The 21,139-nt window shown below is 38.4% G+C and overlaps 1 protein-coding gene across 3 annotated transcripts in view; it reads right to left on the bottom strand.

Annotated features, from left to right (window-relative positions):
• The window catches only part of ADGRA3 (adhesion G protein-coupled receptor A3), a 140,756-nt gene that overhangs the window by 55,057 nt on the left and 64,560 nt on the right, over window positions 1–21,139 (bottom strand). For all 3 annotated transcript variants that reach the window (XM_086705332.1, XM_025922104.2, XM_086705333.1), the window contains exons 6-10: window positions 20,118–20,278; window positions 16,799–17,012; window positions 11,455–11,619; window positions 8,858–9,059; window positions 7,771–7,926 (exon numbers count right to left, since the gene is read on the bottom strand). In XM_086705332.1, the coding sequence (XP_086561458.1) occupies window positions 7,771–7,926; window positions 8,858–9,059; window positions 11,455–11,619; window positions 16,799–17,012; window positions 20,118–20,278 (898 nt within the window). The remainder of the gene's footprint in view (window positions 1–7,770; window positions 7,927–8,857; window positions 9,060–11,454; window positions 11,620–16,798; window positions 17,013–20,117; window positions 20,279–21,139) is intronic.

The following is a 21,139-nucleotide window of genomic DNA, read 5'->3' as shown; positions in this document are numbered from 1 at the left end:
ATGACTAAAGAATTCAACAGAGCTTCAAAGGTTGCTTCAGCCACGCAGAAAAAAGAATCAACAACTAGAGAGAATAGGACACTGGAAATTCCAGAGTCAGAGGAGCAAAAATGTTCTGAAACAGAGTGAAAAAAGCCTACAGGAATTATGGGACACAATGGGGAAAAAAAAAACAACAAAACAAAGCAAAACAATATTCACATTTTGGGAATTCCAAAAGGAGAAAAGAAAGAGAAAGGAAGAGAAAGTATACTTAAAGCAATAATGGCTGGGGCACCTGGGTGGTTCAGTGAGTAAAGCATCTGACTTTTGATTTTGGCTCAGGTCATGATTTCACGGTTCAAAAGACAGAGCCAGCATTGGGCTCTGCACTCACAGTGCAGAGTCTGCTTGGGAGTCTCTCTCCCCTCTCTTTCTCTGTTCCTCCCTCTCTCTCAAATAAACATTTTTATTTTTTTTTAAAAAAAGGTAGTGTAAATCTTACTGGTAACAGCAAATATATGGGCATTTTCTATTCTGCAATATGGTAATAGTGGGGCATAAGTTACTTAAAACTAGTTTAAAAGTTAAAAGAATATACTTAAAACAACCATAATGACAACAATCTGCTATAATTTACATTAAAAAAAATTTTTTTACAGTACACCCTATGCCACACATGGGACTTCAACTCACGACCCCAAGGTCAAGAATCGCATGCTCTAGTAACCGAGGCAGACAGGCATCCCTATGTGGTTTTTTGTACTGTATAAATAGTAACAGAAGTAACCTAAAATGTGAGGGAGAGGAGAAGTAAAACTGCAAAGTTTACAAACTCTGCTGAAGTTGCCATCAGTTTAAAATAGAGTGTGATAAGTTTAAGATATTTTATGTGAGCCTCATAGCAACCAGTCAGAAAAATCTTATACTAATTACACCAAAAAATACAACAAAGAGTCAAAACAGTATATACTGATACCAAGAGATATCAAAACAACAAAAAGGACAGCAAGATAAAAATCACGGAATGAGGGATCTACAAAACAACCAGGAAACAATTAACAAAATGACAATAGTAAGTCCTTACCTATCAATAATTACTTTAAATGTTAAGAAGATTAAATTGTCCAGGGCGCCTGGGTGGCTCAGTCGGTTAAGTATCCGACTTCCTCTCAGGTCACGATCCCGCGGTTCGTGGGATCAAGCCCCACGCGCGCCGGGCTCTGTGCTGACAGCTCAGAGCCTAGAACCTGGAGCCTACTTTGGACTCTGTCTCCCTTTCTCTCTGCCTCTATCCCACTCATGCTCTGTCTCTTTCTGTCTCTCAGAAATAAACATAAAAAAAAATTTTTTTAAGATTAAATTGTCCAATTAAAAGAAAGAAAATGCCTCAGTAGATTAAAAAAAAAAAAAAAAAAGATCCAACAATATGCTGACTTACTTTAGCCTTAAAGACAAACCTACGCTGAGAGAAAAGGATGGAAAAAGACATTTTAAGCAAATGGTAACCAAAAACAAAACAGACTTTAAAAGTGGTAAAAGGACACAGAGATCATTATAAAATGATAAAGTGGTCAATATAACAAGATCTAACAACTGTAAATACTCATTCACCCAACATTGGAATACCTAAATATAGAAAGCAGAAACTAACAGAAAAAGAGACAAACAGTAAAACAATAGTACTTGCAGACTTTGGTACTTGACTCTCAACAATGGACAGATCACCCAGACAGAGAATCAAAAGGAAGCAGTATATGTGAACAACATTAGAGATTAAATGGGCCTAACAGACATATACAGAACATTCTACCCAACAACAGAAGAATACACATTTCTCTCAAGTACACACAGAACAATTTCTAGAATGGACCTTATATCAGGCCACAAAACAAGTCTTAACAAATTCAGGAAGACTGAGATCAGACCAAGTATCTTTTCTGATACAATGGCATGAAATCAAAAATCAGTAGCAAGAGGGAAACTGTAAAATTCATGAACATATGGAAATCAACACTCTACTCAATAATCAGTAGATCAAAGAAGAAATTAAAGGAAATTTAAAAACAGTTTTTGAGGGGCACCTGGCGGCTGGCTCAGTCGGTAGAGCATGTGACTCTTGATCTCAGGGTTCTAAGTTCGAGTCCCACATGTGGTATGGAGATTATTTAAAAATAAAATCTTAGGGGCGCCTGGGTGGCGCAGTCGGTTAAGCGTCCGACTTCAGCCAGGTCACGATCTCGCGGTCCGTGAGTTCGAGCCCTGCATCAGGCTCTGGGCTGATGGCTCAGAGCCTGGAGCCTGTTTCCGATTCTGTGTCTCCCTCTCTCTCTGCTCCTCCCCCGTTCATGCTCTGTCTCTCTCTGTCCCAAAAATAAAAATAAACGTTGAAAAAAAAAAAATTAAAAAAAAAAAAAAATAAAATAAAATCTTAAAAAAAAAAAAAAAAGATTCTTGAGACAAACAAAAATGAAAACACAACAAACATACCAGAACTTGGGAGATGCAGCAAAAAACAAAAAAAAAAACAAAAACATTCTTGAGACAAATGAAAATGGAAACACAACAAACAAACATAGCAGAACTTGGGAGATGCAGCAAAAGCAGTTCTAAAAGCAAAGTTAAGGGCAATAAGCACCTACATTAAGAACAAGAAAAATCCCGGGGCGCCTGGGTGGCTCAGTCGGTTGGGCGGCCGACTTCGGCTCAGGTCATGATCTCGCGGTCTGTGAGTTCGAGCCCCGCGTCGGGCTCTGTGCTGACAGCTTGGAGCCTGAGGCCTGTTTCGGATTCTGTGTCTCCCTCTCTCTGACCCTCCCCCATTCATGCTCTGTCTCTGTCTCAAAAACAAATAAACGTTAAAAAAATTAAAAAAAAAAAAAAAAAAAAGAACAAGAACAAGAAAAATCCCAAATAGCCTAATTCTATACCTTCTGGATCTAGAAAAAGAAGAGCAAAGTGAGCTCAATGGTGGCAGAAGAAAAAATGTATATGATGACGATTAAAGAAGAAGTAAATGAAATAGAGAACAAAAAAACAATAGAAAGATTAACCAAAACAGAGTCAGTTCTTTGAAAAGAAATCAAAACTGATACACCCTTACACCAACCAAGAAAAAAAGAAAACTCAAATCATCAAAATTATACATGAAAAAGGAGACATTACAACCGACACCAAAGAAATTCAAAGGATCTGGAGGAAACAATGAAAAACTATACGCCAACAAACTAGACAACCTAGATGAAAAATTTCTTAGAAACATAAAACTTACCAAGACTAAATCAGATAAAAGTAGAAAATCTGAATGGACCAATTACTAGTAGGAAGAATCAATCAGTAATCTAAAACATTCCAGGGCACCTGGGTGGCTCAGTTAGTTAAGTGTCCAACTTTGGCTCAGGTCATGATCTCACAGTTCATGGGTTCAAGCTCCACATCAGGCTCTGTGCTGACAGCTCAGAGCCTAAAGCCTGCTTCAGATCCTGTGTCTCCCTTCTCTCTCTGCCCCTCCCTCACTCACACTGTCTCTCTCAAAAATGAATAAATGTTTAAAAATAAAATATATATATATATATATAAAATTTGTGTGTGTATATGTATATACATGTATAAGTATATATATGTGTGTGTGCGTATATATATATATAAGTATACATATGTGGGTGTGTATATATATATGTGTGTGTGTATATATATATTCCAATGAAAAAAAGCCCAGGATGAGATGGTCTCACTGGTGAATTTTACCAAATATTTGAAGAATTAAAACCAATCACATGCAAACTCCTCCAAAATACTGAAGAGTTCCCTCCTCTTCTTAAACTCATTTTACAAAGTCAGCATGATCCTGATACCAAACCAGAAAATGACACTACTAGAAAAGAAAACTACACACCAATATCCTTGATAAATGTAGATGCAAAACTTCTCAATAAAATGCTAGTAAGTCAAATACAGCAGTACATTAAAAAGACCCCACCATTATCAAGTGGGATTTATCTCTGATCTCTGGGATGCAAGGATGGTTCAACATATATAAATCAATCAATAGGATATATCAAATGAATGGAATAAAAACAAACCATACGATCATCTCAATAGATGCAGAAAAAGCATTGGACAAAATTCAACATCTATTCATGATAAAAACTCCCAACAAATTAGGCATAGAAGGAATGTATCTCAACATAATAAAGGCTACAGATGACAAGCCCACAGCTAACCTCATACTCAATAGTGAAAGATTCAAAGATTTTCCTCTAAGATTATAAATAGGACAAAAGGACCCACTTTTACCACACTTATTCAATATAGTACAAGAAGCCCTACCTACAAAAACCAAGCTAGAAAAAAATTAAAAGGTATCACAATTGGAAACAAAGAAGTAAACTGTCTCTATTTACAGAGGACATAATTTTATATACAGAAAATCCTAAAGACCTAACAACAAAAAAAACCCTGTAATTCAGTAAAGTTGAATTCAGTAAAGTTGCAGGACACAAAATTAACATTAAAACTCAGTAGTATTTCTACACACTAACAATGAATTTTATAAAAATGAAATAAAGAAATCAATCCCAGGGCACCTGGATGGCTCAGTCAGTTGAGTGTCCAACGTTTAGTTTCAGCTCAGGTCATGATCTCACAATTTGTAAGTTTGAGCCTGTCATCGGGCTCTGGGCTGACAGCACAGAACCTGCTTGGGATTCTCTCTTTCTGCCCCTCCCCTGTTCACTGTCTGTCTGTCTGTCTCTCTCTCTCCCTCTCTCAAAATAAATAAATAAACTTAAAAAATGTTTTAATTAAAAAAAATTTTTTAAAGAAATCATTTCCACTTATGATAACTTCAAAAACAATAAAATACTTAGGAATATATTTAATGAAGTGAAAGTTCTCTACCTTGAAAACTACAAGACACCAATGAAAGAAGTCAAAGAAAATACAAATAGATGGAAAGGTATCTCATGTGCGTGGACTATAAGAATATTGTTAAAATGTCGGGGCGCCTGGGTGGCGCAGTCGGTTAAGCGTCCGACTTCAGCCAGGTCACGATCTCGCGGTCCATGAGTTCGAGCCCCGCATCGGGCTCTGGGCTGATGGCTCAGAGCCTGGAGCCTGTTTCCAATTCTGTGTCTCCCTCTCTCTCTGCCCCTCGCCCGTTCAAGCTCTGTCTCTCTCTGTCCCAAAAATAAATAAACGTAGAATATTGTTAAAATGTCAACACTACCAAAAGATATCTATAGATTCAATGCCATCCCTATCAAGATTCCAATGGCAGTTTTTACAGAAGTAGAAAAAAATACTCCTAAAATTTACATGGAAACACAAACGACCCTGAATAGCCAAGAGAATATTGAGAAAAAACAAAGAAGGAAGCAGCATACTTGCAGATCTCAAGCTATACTATAAAAGCTATAGTCATCAAAACAGTATGGTATTGGCATAAATACAGACAAACAGACCAATAGAACAGAAACAAGAGCCCAGCTTATACAGTCGACTAATATTTGACAAGGGAGCCACAATACTCAATGAAGAAAAGACAGTCTCTTCACAATGCATGGTGTTGTGGTAACTGGATACTAAAATGGAAAAGAAAGAAACTGAACCCCTATCTCACATTCCTCACAAAAATTAAGTAAAAATGGATTAAAGACTTAAATGAAAACCTGAAACCATGAAACTCCAAGAAGACAGAAATAAAGCTCCTTGACATAGGTCTTAGTAACGATTTTTAGATATGACATCTAAAGCACAAACAACAAAATCAAAAATAAACAAATGGGACTGCATCAAACTAAAAGGCTTCTGCATAGCAACAGAAACCATCCACAAAGTGAAAAGACAACCTAGTTGCTTACAGAATGGGAAAAAATATGTGCAAACCATTTATCTGGTAAGGGGTTAATATGCAAAATATATAAAGAACTTCCATAACTCAATAGCAAAAAAAAAAACAAAAAAACAAAAAAACAAAACACAACCCACAATTAAATAATAAGCAAAGGACCTAATAGACATTTCTCCAAAGAAGATATATGAAAGGCCAAGAGGTACGTGAAAAGGTCTTCAACATCACTAGTCATCAGGGAAATGCAAATTAAAAGCATAATGAGGTACCACTTCAGACTTGTTAGAATGGCTACCACCAAAAAGACAAGAAAACACTGGCAAAAATATGGAGAAGGGAACCTTTGTGCACTTGGTAGGAATGTAAATTTGTACAGTCACTATGCAAAACAATATGGAGGACCCTAAAAAATTTAAAAACAGAACTACCACATGATCCCAACATTCCACTTCCAGAAATATATCCAAAGGAAACTAAAACCCTAGCTTGAAGATGGCTCTGCACCCCCACGTCCATAGCAGCATTATTTATAATAACACAACCTATGATCCATTGAGGATGAAAGGATAAAGAACTTGTGATATATACATACACAAAGGAATCATATTCAGCCATTTAAAAAATGAGGAAATCCTATCGTTTATTCCAACATGGAGGGATCTTGAAGCCATTATGCTAAGTGAAATAAATCCGAGAAAGACAAATACTGCCTGATTTCATTTACATGTGGACAAAAAGAAACCTCACAGAAAAAGAACAAACCTGTGGTTACCAGAGGCAGAGGGTTGGGAGGGCAGGGGGCGGAAATGGAGGAAGGTGGTCAGAAGGTACAAATTTCCAGTTATAAGTACCAAGGATGTAGCGCACAAATGAAAACAGCTAACAGTGTCGCATGGTATATAGGAAAGTTATTAGAGTAAATTCCAACAGTTCCCATCACGTGAAGAAATTTGTTTTCTTCTTTTTTCTTTTTCTCTTTCTTTTCTTTCTATTGTATCTATATGGGAAGATGGATGTTAGCCTAATCTATCGTGATGGTATTTTGCAATATATGTAAGTTAAAGCATCATGGTGTACACCTTAAACTTATATACTGATGAGTGTCTGTTGTCTCTCGATAAAACTGGTTGGGGGTGGGTGGAGAGAAAGAGAAGGATAAACACATGCCTCTGTAGACAGGAGAAATCCCAGAATGCCGGGGAACAGTTCTAGCCAACCCACAATGTGGAGGCAGGAAGTTGCTCTCTCACAGGCTGGCTCTGCTCTATCACGATACCTTAATTCCCAAGAACGGATTGTTCACCTCTGTTCTAACAACAGATTACTATAGTAAATGCAGCATACATTTCTCAATACTTTGGAAATTAAAAGGTACACTTAATTAAAATAGAGCAAACATAAAGATGCTTTAGAAATACAGATTCAGGGGCGCCTGGGTGGTTCAGCTGGTTAAGTGTCCAACTCTTGGTTTCGGCTCAGGGTCATCATCTCAGTTTGTGGGTTTGAGCCCCGCATCGGGTTCCACACTGACAGTATGGAGCCTGCTTGGGATTCTCTCTCTCCCTCTCTCTGCCCCTCCCCTGCTTGCTCTCTCTCTCTCAAAATAAGTAAACTTTTCTTTAAAAACTAGATTCAGGGGCGCCTGGGTGGCTCAGTCGGTTAAGCGTCCGACTTCAGCTCAGGTCACAATCTCACCGTTCTTGAGTTCGAGCCCCGCGTCAGGTTCTGAGCTGAGAGCTCGGAGCCTGAAGCCTGCTTCGGATTCTGTATCTCCCTTTCTCTCTGCTCTTCCCCCATTCATGCTCTGTCTCTCTGTCTCTCAAAACTGAATAAAAGAGTTAAAAATTTTTTTTTTAAATAAATACAAACTACAGATTCAACTCTACCACATGACTATTTGTTGACATGCTATATGCTACAAATGTGAACCAGAAAAATACCTCTTTGGACTTCTCCTCTTTGGTAAATCTTCCAAACTTTTCTATCATCTCAGCCACAAATATAACATCCATCTTGTCAGAAAAATTGGCAGCTTCCACAGTGTAAGCCAGTAACTGTCGGGCTGTGGCCACAGCATTAGTAAGATTGAGAGGCATCTGTATTTAGAAAGGCAAAAAATCTGGCGTTTTATCTTTGCATTCAAAACATGGCAATGAATTCAAAGTCTTTATCATTTATCACCAGGACCTTCTTAAAATGCTTTTTCAAAGCTGAGAAAACTGGAATTATAATGGTAACCAACCTAAAGGCAAATTTTTTTTTTTAACTTTAAATGAAGCATAGTAATACATGAAAACACCTCTGGTAAACACACAACACCATCTCTTCTTCTCTGCTTATCCAAATTCTACACATACTCGATTCCAATTGCTTAGTAAAGCCTTTCCTGAGTATTCCAACTGGGAGGGATCAATAACTCCCCTGGAGCCCCAATGCACGAGAGTATGAAGCACTTACTGAACGTGTATCTGTACTGCCATGCTCTGCCGGTAATGTTTTACATTTGCTTATTTATTGACTTAAACACAACTCAGCACCAACCATTACACCAAGGGTATAACAGCTACCAAGGAGCACAAGAAAATGTGTCACAGGGAGGCCACGTTCCCGCTGCTTACAACGCGGTCAGGTTTAAAAGGATGCACAGGAGAGAATACAAGAAAAGACATAGGAGTACAAGTATAACAAGGGATCACTCGTGACAAAGAGATTATAAAAGGAACCCAACAGGTGGCTTCCCAGATGGATTTGAAGGATGGCTGGGAATTCGGTCTAGTGAATATAGATGATAAAGATATTCAAACAAAGGCACCGAGTCAGGCAGTGACTGGAAAGGAAAATCGACACCACAGAGGGCCTTGAATACCGGTTGAGGTGACAAAGCCTAATCCCCAAGACAGAGCAACTGAATGGAAACACCAAATCCTTGTGCTTTACTCGTATTTAAAACACACACACACACACACACCTGGCATTTCAACGAAAATAAATTAACCACCTCAGTCAACGTGAAGACTCTCTAGTTACCTGATTAAACATATAAAGAACTCTAGTGACATCATTTGCATACTGGCAGCGAGAATAATCATCATCCGCCCAGAAGCCGCCTCTGTCACATCTGCGCCAAGCCTTTCTCTCATCCTGCGGGTTTCCAGGGTAGATCCCACTGCCGTGGATGTTCCGAGTACACTGAAGGTACGCAGTGATGCCTGCCAACGTTCTGGGCCATCTAGAGAGACGAAGACAAAACTGTATGAAAACACTCACATGGAACACAACCAAATGGGGAAGAAAATCAAGGATGACGACAGGTCACATATAATCAGAGAGAAAAATCAAGAAGAAACAAATTCCTCTCGGAACAAAGACTTTACAAGAAAGGTTAGCATGAACTGAACTGTTTTAAACCATCAGCCACATATATTTTAATGCCATAGCATACTTCCTTAAAATTTTCTAAATATTGCTATAAACACACAGGAAAACTGTCTTAAAAAAGAAAATCCCACATATGGCACAGAGTCAGCAGATGTGCAGACAAGAGTCACCACAGCAGGGCCAGGATGGCTCTCCTTAGAAAGGCCTGCTGGGACAACTAGGGACTTGGGAGTATTTGGGACTTGCAGTATTCCCACGAACAGTGAACTGGAGGGCTGTTCACTGTGCCTAGGCTGTTGGGACACACCACAGGGATTATGCTGAAACTTGCTTTCTTCCTGGGAGTCTGAAATTTTGGTACATGCCAGGCAGAGGGTGCCTACACGGCCAGCAATAAGAACTCGGTGTACTGAGTTTCCCACGGGCTTCCCTGAGCAACAACGCTGCATAGAGGCTGCTGCCTTTTCATGGCTGAAGGAGGAGCATTCTGTGTGTGATCTTCATGGGAGGGAAAGAGCAGGAAGAAGCCTGCACGTGGATCTCTCCAGAATGCACCTAGGTCGGTCCCCTGCTATGTGTCTTACTACATCACTATAATGCATCTTAGCTGTGACCGCAATGACAAGCTGAGTCCACGCGAGTCCTCCTAGCAAACTTCTGCACTTGGGGGTGGCCCAGCAGACCTCCAACATGACACACGAATGAATTTATCTGGGAGAAACTGCTCCCTATTCAACTGGCATGGATTGCCACTAACAGCTGGGAGAAATCTTTGTCATTTGAGCTCCATTTCTCCAAAAGTGGGACTGAAGTGAATATATTTAATAAAAGTTACAGCTGACCTGTAACACGGGAAGTGATAAATTACAGCATCAGTCATGCCAAAATATAATTCATCACCGAAATCTGCATAAACAGACTAAGCAACACTAAACTAAATCTTATTAATGCAGTGAAAGTCCAATCGTGTAATATACTAGGGAGTGTCGAAAGCTAATTCATTAATCAGTTAAATAATTAGATTCTTCTATTTTAAAATTTGTAAAATACTCCAATTATGAGTAGGAAGAGAAAATCCACCATAAATAGAAAACATCATGAGCGCGTAATAAAAAATGGAGAATAGAACAAAATTCCCAAATGTTGTCTATTTTGTTTTAAAGCATACAGTGTAAATATTATCTGTTAACAGTTAATCTACATAAAGGACTTAGCTCTTGGCAATAATAAAATGCTAATTTCCATATACTCAGGTCAGAGAGATTTTTTTTAAAGGACAAAAAGACAGTTTTTTAAAAAAGCCATGAAGAGGCAGCTGAGCTAAAGACGTTGCATTGCTTCTTCACCTTGGGTTTCAAAGACTAATATCCAAGGGTTTTCTTTCCCTTAAAAGTTGGGCAAAAGGAGCACCAACCAAAGACAGTGCAAACTGGGTATTCAACACAATATTTATGCTGCTTTCAAGAGCAGACATATTTCCCTACATTTACACCAACTATAAAGTCATTATTAAATTCCTAAACATAAAGAACATTAAATAAATAATATAAAGATGCTTTTTAAAAACCTTGAAAAGTTAAGGAGAGTCTAAGGTAAAAGTTGTTACCTTCCACAAATTCTAAATTTTCTATTTAAAAAAACTGTAATACTTAACTCCTTCTGCTTATCTCAACACAGAGTCCACCACCAGTGGCTCCGAAGGTTTCAGGCCATCTGAAAAGCTTTCATTCCCCAATGTCCTTCTGGCTTAATTGTCAGAAAAACCAAATTGGGGAGGAAAAAGGGACATGGATTTCTCCTAATTCTCATGTCTACTAAACTGCCAATAGGTAAAAGTAACTTAGCAATATGAACCAAAGTTCATTCATAAAAGAGCCCCTGAAAAAAAATAGGACATACCATTAGCCTGTCTGGATTTCACAGTTTTAGTAGAATTTCCAAAACGTTTCCCTAAAGTAGTGGTCCTTAACTTTTACAACAAACTATTAAACATGAAACACTCTGCCTGCAGAGGCTGTTAAATCCACATATCTGAGATAAAATGCAGGCACCTTTTTTTCTTAATCTTCATAAATGAGTCTGGAATCACTGTTCTAAAGGGTAGTCCTAAGATACGTAAGGATATGTATATGAACATGCATGTATTTCTCAAATTTTCTTCTTCAAAACAGGAGACCATGATGCACCTTTAGGAATAAAAACAGATGCGGGCAAATCACTTTTCCAGCACTTTCCATGTCACTGACCTGAAATCACCTTTATTGTTTACCACCCTCTCGGGAGGACAGTACTGTGCAGAGCTTTCTAATACCACAATATCGACGGTTCTCGTATTGTTCCCGCGTTTGGTCTGGACATGACAGCCCCAATTTCCAGTCGATCCAGCCTGAATGTTAGAAATGGTGAGGGCACTGCATGAAGAAAGATTTTAAAAAGAGAGAAAATATGGTTAGACCAAAAAAGGGAGACAATCAGGCTTCTATCATTCACTTAGCAAATACGCCTGAATACACACTGTGGGCAAAGCACTTGCCAGATTAAAAACAAACTTAAAATGATCCCTCCAGGGGCGCCTGGGTAGCTCAACTGGTTAAGCACCCAACTTTGGCTCAGGTCACGATCTCGTGGTTTGTGAGTTCAAGCCCCGCCGTCGGGCTCTCTGCTGTCAGCACACAGCCTGCTTCAGATCCTCTGTCTCCCTCCCTCCCTCTCTCTCCCTCACATGCCCCTCTCACCATGCTAGGATAAATGTTAAATATTTATATATATAGACATACGTATATATGTATGCATGTACACATATATGTACATATGTAAAATATATATATAAATGATCCCTCCATTTAAGTACTTCAGCAGCAAGTCAAGATGAACAGATAAAAAGCTCCTGAAAACACTAGGGTTAGAGCTGTACCAGAAGTATGAGCCTGGGTGGCTCCGTCAGGTAAGCAACCAACTCGACCTCAGCTCAGGTCATGATCTCACAGTAGTGAGAGAGAGTGCTGACAGCATGGAGCCTGTTTAGGATTCTCTCTCTCTCTCTCTCTGCCCCTCCTCGTTCTCTTTCTCTCAAACATTAAAAAAAAGAAAAAAAGGTACGAACAAAGTGACAGTGAGATGGGACATCATGCCTGACACTTCTCCCACCAGAAAGAGGAAACCAGGATGCAGCCAGGCAGGGCAACAGCCTAAGTGCAAAGGCAGAAACATGGCAGCACATTCTTCGGCAAAACTAGTGGAAACGTTTCCAGGTTACGTGTACCTTTCCACTGATTTGAAGGAAAATAGTCAAGCATGAAGGAAGGAGATTAATATTATGAAGTGAACAATTAAGAAAGCATTTAAGGTAAAATACTTTGTGGGAAGAATTCATTAAGTCTCTACAAAGATTTAATAAATTACCAACTAATGCTTTCACAAAAGGAGTTTTCCATGTAAAGGTATACTTCAATTTATAAAACAGCTATATTTCTAAATAGCTGTCAGTAAATTCAATTTTCAAGATGAAATCATAATTCTCTAATATAAAACCTATTAATTAAAGAGCAAATGTCAGAACCTTCAATTAGCCTTTCTCCCCACCATATGACCCACTATGCTATGCTTTTATGTAAATAGAAAATTAAGAGATAATTAGACATAAAGGATGTATCATTTCAATTAACTGACAAAATTATGTCTTGAAGTTAATACACGTTTTTCCAGTCTCCTAAATCATTAATGGCTATACAACATCATATGTTCTAATAAAGACTTTGAGGCACTGTTACTCTGAATCAAAGAAAATGTTTATCATCTTTGTTAATTAAGTCAGTGAACAAACTAACACACTGTAATAAATATATTCCAAATAAAGTACTAAAAGTACTAAATATACTCCAAATAAAGTCCACAAAAAGTACCTTACATTAAATTTAAATAACCAAATTCTAAAATAACCAATCACTCTCTAATCCAGAGGTCCCCAAACTTTCTTGGTTCACAGCACCTTCACTGACAAGAAAATGTTACACAGAGCCCTAAGCCCAAAAGAAATACCTACAATGGTCCAATTACTAAATTAAATCCCAGAATTGTGTATCGATGTCCTAATATCTTAAGAGCCATTTGAAAAAATAATGCACAACAATCCGAGGTAAATATTTCATTCTTCAATGACCACAATTACTTCCTGATGGGTTGTGTCTGTCTTTTGAGCACTCCAAAATTAACCAAATGTCAGATACAGATCAAACGATACCCTTATTTCATGTTCCACAATGACTTTCACACAGTACCTGCTTTGCACCATATTAATCACCCAAAACTCGGTACCCTTAAAGTATGGCGCCACAGAAAGGAATCCAGCATGATTGAATGATACTGTAACTGCCTCAAGTTGGTCCAACAAATGTCAAGTATCCCCACGCTTCTTCAAAACCTTAAAACAGGGGCGCCTGGGTGGCTCAGTCGGTTAAGAACCTGACTCTGGGTTTCGCTCAGGACATGATCTCACGGTTCGTGAGTCTGAGCCCCATGTTGGGCTCTGTGCTGACAGCGTGGAGCCTGCTTGGGATTCTCTGTCTCCCTCTCTCTCTGCCCCTCCCCGACTCTCTCTCAAACACAGACAAATAAAGTTTAAAAAAAGAAAAAACTTACAACATCCCACAGCACCTCTGTAAACTCACTGTGATGTCCCAAGGCACTTCAGCACACCCGCTGGGAGCGAAGGTCCTAACACATTCTGCCAACATGCTTTTAAAGATAACCTTTAGCAACACCTTCAATGCTTTAAACCAATTATCAGAATAAACTTTTCGGGAATCCTCAAGGCAGCATATTTGGAGATTTAAGGAGGAAGAAGCAGCTTCAATTTTATCTTTGAGGAAAAGTGCAAACTCTGATTCTTACCAAGGGAGAATGGATAACATGAGAAAAACCACGGAAGAACAAACAAGTATCTCAGGTTAACCAAATTGATAACCATCATTTCCTTTTCCTGCAACTCCTTTACTATTCGGAGGCAAATTTTGGGTAAAGGACTTCATATGAAAGATTTTCACATTAGTCAAGTGTCCCTCCCAAAAAAACTATTAGGCAAGGATGCTGACCTTAGAATTAATTTTTGGTCCTGCTTACAAAGAATTTAAAGTATGACCTGCAGAAATAAATGTCTAAAGTTAATCTAGTTACTTTATAATTGCAAAATGTAAAGAGTACTAAATGATTGAGAGCCTTTTTATTTAAAAAAAGGTTCTATATATTTTAATATGTTGTTGCTATATCATATCTCAATTATTGTCTATTCATATAAAAAAATGCTTAAAGCACATAACTCCATGAGTTTTAACATATGTACAATGCTTGTGAAATTATCACAACACAAGTGAGGTAACAATTAGTCTTCTCACTGGGACTTAAACTGTTTCTAACAATCTCACTCCCTAATTAAAAAAAATAAATAAATAAAATAAACCTCTGATTCTGGGAAGAGCAAGGAAGCTCCCATGAAACTACCCTCCTTGCAGTTAACAATTATACACTCCGGACAAACTACAACATGACGCCTATCTCAACACACGGTCAGTGATCCAAGGCAAGCAGAAACCGGAGAGAAGCTGACACCTGGAAGAAGGGATCAGCACCGGGGAGTAAGACCAGGAAAGTGTTTTCAATGGCTTTTACCCAAGGACAGGCCCCACTCAAATAGAAATTCACAGTCTTACTTGTTGAAAAATCAGAGGACAGAGGTAGACAGGAACCTGGCTGGAAGCCCAAACTTCTGCATAGAACATCTACCCGGATCTCTAACTGGCCCCTGATAGAGTGGGCACCAAGCAGACTTCAGATGCTGCCCAGCACAGAAAAGACAGAAGTAGGAGTTTGAGTTTAGCCAAACTAAATGCCTGAGGGAACAAAAACCAGCTGACTTCAAGCAAATGGAAGAGAACCCAGAGTCAGGGGTTTGTAAACTTTTTCTTCAAAGGCCAGACAGTAATTATTTCAGGCTTAGCTGGCCAAGAAGCAACATTGAAAATATTATATTGGTACTTATGTAACTATTCACAAACGTTAAAAATATTCTTAGCCCACAGGCCCATCAGGCCAGGTGTGGACCATAGGCTGTACTTTGCCAGCTTCTCGATAGTGAATCATTCACACTGTCCAGGATAGAATCCAACATTATTAGACACATGAACAATATTTTTTTCTTATTCATTTATCTTGAGAGAGATGGTGCAAGTGGGGGAGGGGCAGAGAGCAAGAGGGAGAGAGAGAATCCCAAGCAGGTTCCCCATGCCATCAGCAGAGTCCAACCCAACAAGGGCTTGAACCCACAAACCATGAGATCATGACCCAAGCCAAAGTCAGATGCTTAACCAATTGAGCCACCCAGGCACCTCAACATTTTTTAAATAATAAAATATAAAACATATTCAAAAGCAAAGAAGACAGTGGTGATAATTCCAAGATAACCTAGATATTGGAAATAGCAGGCAAGAATTTAAAAGCATCTATTATAAATATGTTAGAAGACACAAAGAAAAATATGCTTCTAATAAACAGACAGGAAATCTCAGGAGGGAAACAAAAATTGTAAAATAGAATATTCTATCCCCGAAATTCTCAGACAGAATTCTCAAGTCAGAATGCCTTTATTTTCTTGATAATTTTTTTTAATGGCACCTCTTTGAATCTGCAATGATATTACCCTAAGTTGCTCTAAAAGAGTTTGGAAACTACAGACCTATTCTTAAATAGATAGAAGTAGGAAGAATAAATAGTAAGAAGGGTGGCTCAGTCGCTTAAGCATCTGACTCTTGATTTCGGCTCAGGTCATGATCTCTCACAGTTGTGAGACTGAGCCCCACGATGCACTCTGCATTGGGCGTGGAACCTGCTAAAATTCTCTCTCCCTCTCACTCTGCCTCTCCCCCACTCACACCTGTGCACACACACTCTCTCTCAAAAAAACAAAACAAAACAAAAGAACGAAATTGGTAGGAAGGAAAAAAAGAGAGAGACACAAGAAAGAAGAAAAAAGAAAATTCAATGCCTACAGGTTAAGATTTTACCAAAATAAAATATATAGTGATAATATCATATATTTTCACTCTGTTTTTTTATACTTTATAACGCTCATTCAAATCAATGATTTTGGTGATCATACCAGTCATTGGGTTAACAGGACAGGTGTTAAATCTTTTATACTGATGGAGTAGAGAAAGGAAATACAGTATCTTAAACTGTAGCATTAACCTACAGTGAAAATTAGGTGATTGCTAAATGTGAAAATCTGAGTTTAGCAGCAGTAAATGGTTAGAAATTAAGTTTGGTACAAAAAGTTTACATTTTTCCTCCTAAAACTTTTAACAAAAACAGTCTCCAACTTTTTAACAGTGTTTCCCTTTCTTCCTATACTTTTCTGCTCCACAACTGGATGACAAAGGTAGCTATTTAATTTCCGGAAATGAGTAACAATCAGGAAAAGGAAAACCAAATGTTTGTATTTTTAAATGCAAGAAGATAAAATGTTAGTTCAAATTCTAACACTTCAATTCTGAAATACAGAAAATCCACGGAGACGATTCCTCATCTAAAAAAGTTTACCTGGCAATCAACGAGCAGTTGTGAATCATGTTCTTTTCCACAAAGATACCTTGAGATTCATCAGTTTCAACTATGCGTCCATCCTGATACCACAACACTTGCATGTCCTGATCAATATATGAAGCCATACACTGGAAGGGAAGGCTGTCTCCTTCAAACACAACTTGACGATGAGAAGGAGTCATGTAGAAAGATGGTAATTCAAGGGGTGGATCTACAGACCATAAAACAAAGACTCAGGAAACAGATACCATACTATATTCACTCTCCAGAGTTAAAAGCTATTGAAACTCTTTTTTGGGGGGGCCGCTGGGGTGGCACAGCCAGTTAACCGTCCAACTTTGGCTCCGGTCATTCATGATCTCACGGTTCATGAGTTTGAGCCCCGTATCGGACAATGTGCTGACAGCTCAGAGCCTGGAGCCTGCTTCAGATTCCGCGTGTGTCTCTCTCTCTTTCTCAAAAATAAATATACACAGAAAGAAAAAACTCTATTACGAAAACAAAATTTTTTAATTTATTTTTAACGTTTACTTATGTTAAAGCAAGACAGAGAGAGAGAGAGAGAGAGAGAGAGAGCACGCGCGCGCAAGCGTGTGCATAAGCGGGAGAGGGGTAAAGAGAGAGGGAGACACAGAATCCAAAGCAAGCTCTAGGCTCTGAGCTTGTCAGCACAGAGCCTAACACAGGGCTCCAGCTCCAATGCACGAGCTGTGAGATCCCAACCTGATTTGAAGTTGGATGCTTAACCAACTAAGCCACCCAGGTACCCCCAAAGCGATAGAAATTCTAATTAAAATGTTTTAAATGAAAAAAACAAATTTTCCCCAGTGACCAGCATTTTCATGCTAGCACCAACAAGGCTCTTACTGAGATAAGTGGCTCCTAAATGAAAACAAAATTAGTAAAATTAAAATGAAACCATTTCATAATCAGTTCTGACATTTAAAGTTGTTCCTGTTTTGTGGTATCTAAGCAATTACTAAGAAAACAAATTGTAAAATAATACTTAAATCTGGAGAATGGAGCTGGTGATAAGTAAATACTGATAGACATACAATTTTAGAATACATTTAGAAGACAGCATTACCTTTGATTAAACCACTGCTTTCTGCTTACATAAGTGATGAATACTCACTGAGAAAACTTAGAACATTTAAAGAAAAGGGAAAGAAAAATCTTTTAAGATCCCACATATCATCATCATTTTAACAAGGTGATATGGGGTGCCTGGGTGGCTCAGGTGGTTCAGCGTCCAACTCTTGGTTCTAGTTCAGGTCATGACCTCATGGTTTGTGAGTTCGAGCCCCATGTCGGGCTCTACATTATCAGCATGGAGCCTGCTTGGGACTCTCTCTCCCTGCCCCTTTGCTGCTCATGTGCACTCTCTCTCTCTCAAAATAAATAAACTTTAAAAAAAAAAATTAAAAAAATAAAAGCTGATATATTTCCTTCCAGTCAGAAAAATAACAGGGAGGAATTCTAAATATATGTGCAAAACTATACACAAATACCATGGGCTCATTAAAGGCCTTTAGAATACTTAGTCCACTGTCTACTACTTTTACCTGTATGTACTCTATCCTCTCTTTTATTTTTATTTATTTTTATTTTTTTAAGTTTATTTATTTATTTTGAGAGAAAGAAAGAGAGAGAGGAGAGAACACAAGGAGGGGAGGGCAGAGAGAGATGGAGAGAGAGAATCCCAAGCAGGCTCCGCACAGCATGGAGCCCAATGTGGGGCTCAAACCACAAACCACGAGATCATGACCCGAGCCAAAGTCAGATGCTTAACCAACTGAGCCACCAGGTGTCCAAGTTGTGGTCTATCCTAAAGAATAACAGCACATATGCAAACACGCATACAAAGAAATGAATCCTTGGAAATTATTAACAAACTAAATACGCAGTAATAAGGAAGCGGTCAAGTTACAGCTACATCTGAATCATGTACTGGTATGCATCTCTTTTATATGATGAGGAAATGGGTTTACATCATCTCCAGTTTTAAAAAGTTACAAAATATTATTAGCGTATGATGAGGTTTTGGTCAAAACACAGGAAAAGGATGAAGAAAATATACTGAGTTATCTTTGACAACAGCTACCTTTGGGAATGCAAGCATGGGCTTTTTTGGGTTTGTTTGTTTTTAATTTTTTTAGTGTTTATTTATTTTTGAGAGACAGAGCACAAGCAGGAGAGGGGAAGAGAAAGAGGGAGACACAGAATCCAAAGGAGGCTCCAGTCTCCACACTATTAGCACACAGCTCGTTGTGGGGCTTGAACTCACGAACCATGAGATCATGACCTGAGCCGAAGTTGGATGCTTAACCAACTGAGCCACCCAGGCACCCCATAGGTTTGCTTCTTTTAGTGTCTTTTCTCTTCCAGCTTTATTGAGGTATAACTGACAGAACTATCATATATTTTTCTGTTTATTTTATTCTTCCCACCCATGTTTAAAATTGTAAGATATTTAAAGTGTACATCATGATGATTTGATATATGTATATGTTATTTCTTTTCACAAATCTTAATTTTCATCTAATGAGCATATTTTACTTGTGACACTACAACAATAAAGATAATAAAGAAAAAAATGTAAACAAGTATAGAACTGCTTATTTCCAGACACAAAGTCTGGAATCTCCTCTTATCATTTTAAGGAATATTTTTGGTTTATGTGTATTTTTTTCTTTTTCTTTTAATAAATATGTTGTACTTCCCTCAAGTCTTCAAATACTCTTCAAAATTATGAATTTTAATAGCTGCATTATTATAAATAGATGTGTCACAAGTAATTCAATCAATCCCCTATTTTTGAGGATTGAAGATATGCTTATACTTAAATACTGACTAACATAGCTGATCATTTCCTAAGAATTACACCCTCCTATAGAATCACTGGATTAAATTGTATCAAATTTTTGAGAACACCGATACATACTGCCAAAGTATATGTCAAAAAGGCTCTATTAATTCACACTCCTACCAACAAGTAGTATGATTGCAACCTCAGATTTTTTTTTCTTACTATCAGATTCCTGATTTGCCAACTGATAGAAAATTTGAAGATTGTCTGAACTTGCTTTTCATACAGAAAGCCGTTCAAAACCTAAGAACTTTGAACACCTATCCAAAACTGTTTTATCCGGTTGACTTTATTCACATACACTAAATATGTATTATCAGATCCATGAAGAGTAACAGTTGTAATCAGTTCCATCACAGTGTGAAGAGAACTTCACAGTTTGTCAAGAAAAAGACAGTAGCAAGTAAAATATGGCAAACACTTTCCCTCTTTCTCTTTCTCTCTTACCACACGTCAACAACTCCTGCTTCACACCCGTGACTGGCTGGGCCTGAAGAGACTTAGGATAAACACACCGCGTGTCCCGGACAGTGATGTTTCTCTCCTTTACCCAGCGATGCATCCACAGTATATTACAATCACACAAAAGATACTCAGTCTGAAACTCTCTGTAACATACAAAATTCGAATTAGTGATTACAGTGAATGTAATAAAATGGTATGTTTGCTTTATACTGCTGGCTTCTGCTTTGACAAGCACACTGGTGCTCACCCTGGGATGCCTGGGGCACAAACCACCCACCAGTTGTGCTCTCCTTGCTAATGAGAGGACAGGAGGAATGGCTGACCCCAGCCCTACCCCCCTGCTAATCCTGAGACTGACCGCTTCAGATCAAAGCTGGTATGCAAACAAAATCTACACATCATCCCTCTTCTATGTAACAGGCTCCTGAATCCCAGGGTCTAGAATAGCAAACCTCCACCTTCTGGGCCTATCAAACTTCTACCCATTCATCAAAAAGCATGGGGATACGAACACATTATGTAATAGGGGGACAAAACATAGATACAACTAACACAGAACCTAACACATCCTGCACAAATAAATCAAAGTGCAAAGAACAAATATAACATGTGTGTTCCTAGCACGGACCGTGCATCAGCACAGGCTTCATCTCATTAATTCTGGCAAAAAAAAAAAAAAAAAAAAAAAAAAAGGAGGTGGGATGAGTGATACACAAAAGAGAAAGTAAATTTTAGAAAACACTACGGAAGGACGACTGGACTGACTTCTAAGCCCTAAGCACCACTTTCTGGTTGGTTTCCAGCACGCGGAGGTAAAAACACTAACCATTTTTCCCAATTTTTGGATAAAAATACCTCCTACATTCCTACTGCCCAAGGTCTCAAAAGCCAGATTACTCTCCGTAGTCCTTATTTTCTAAACTTACAGAAATGGTTGACTTGAGCCTACTACATATGCCAAATAGAGATGTTTTCATTCACTAAACAATGGTAATGGCAACAAA

Source organism: Puma concolor, chromosome B1 (assembly GCF_028749965.1).
Source record: "Puma concolor isolate L17-30 chromosome B1, mPumCon1.1.hap2, whole genome shotgun sequence".
Lineage (NCBI taxonomy): Eukaryota > Metazoa > Chordata > Mammalia > Carnivora > Felidae > Puma > Puma concolor.
The sequence above is the reverse complement of the archived record's forward strand: the minus strand, read 5'-3'. Positions and strand labels throughout refer to the sequence as shown.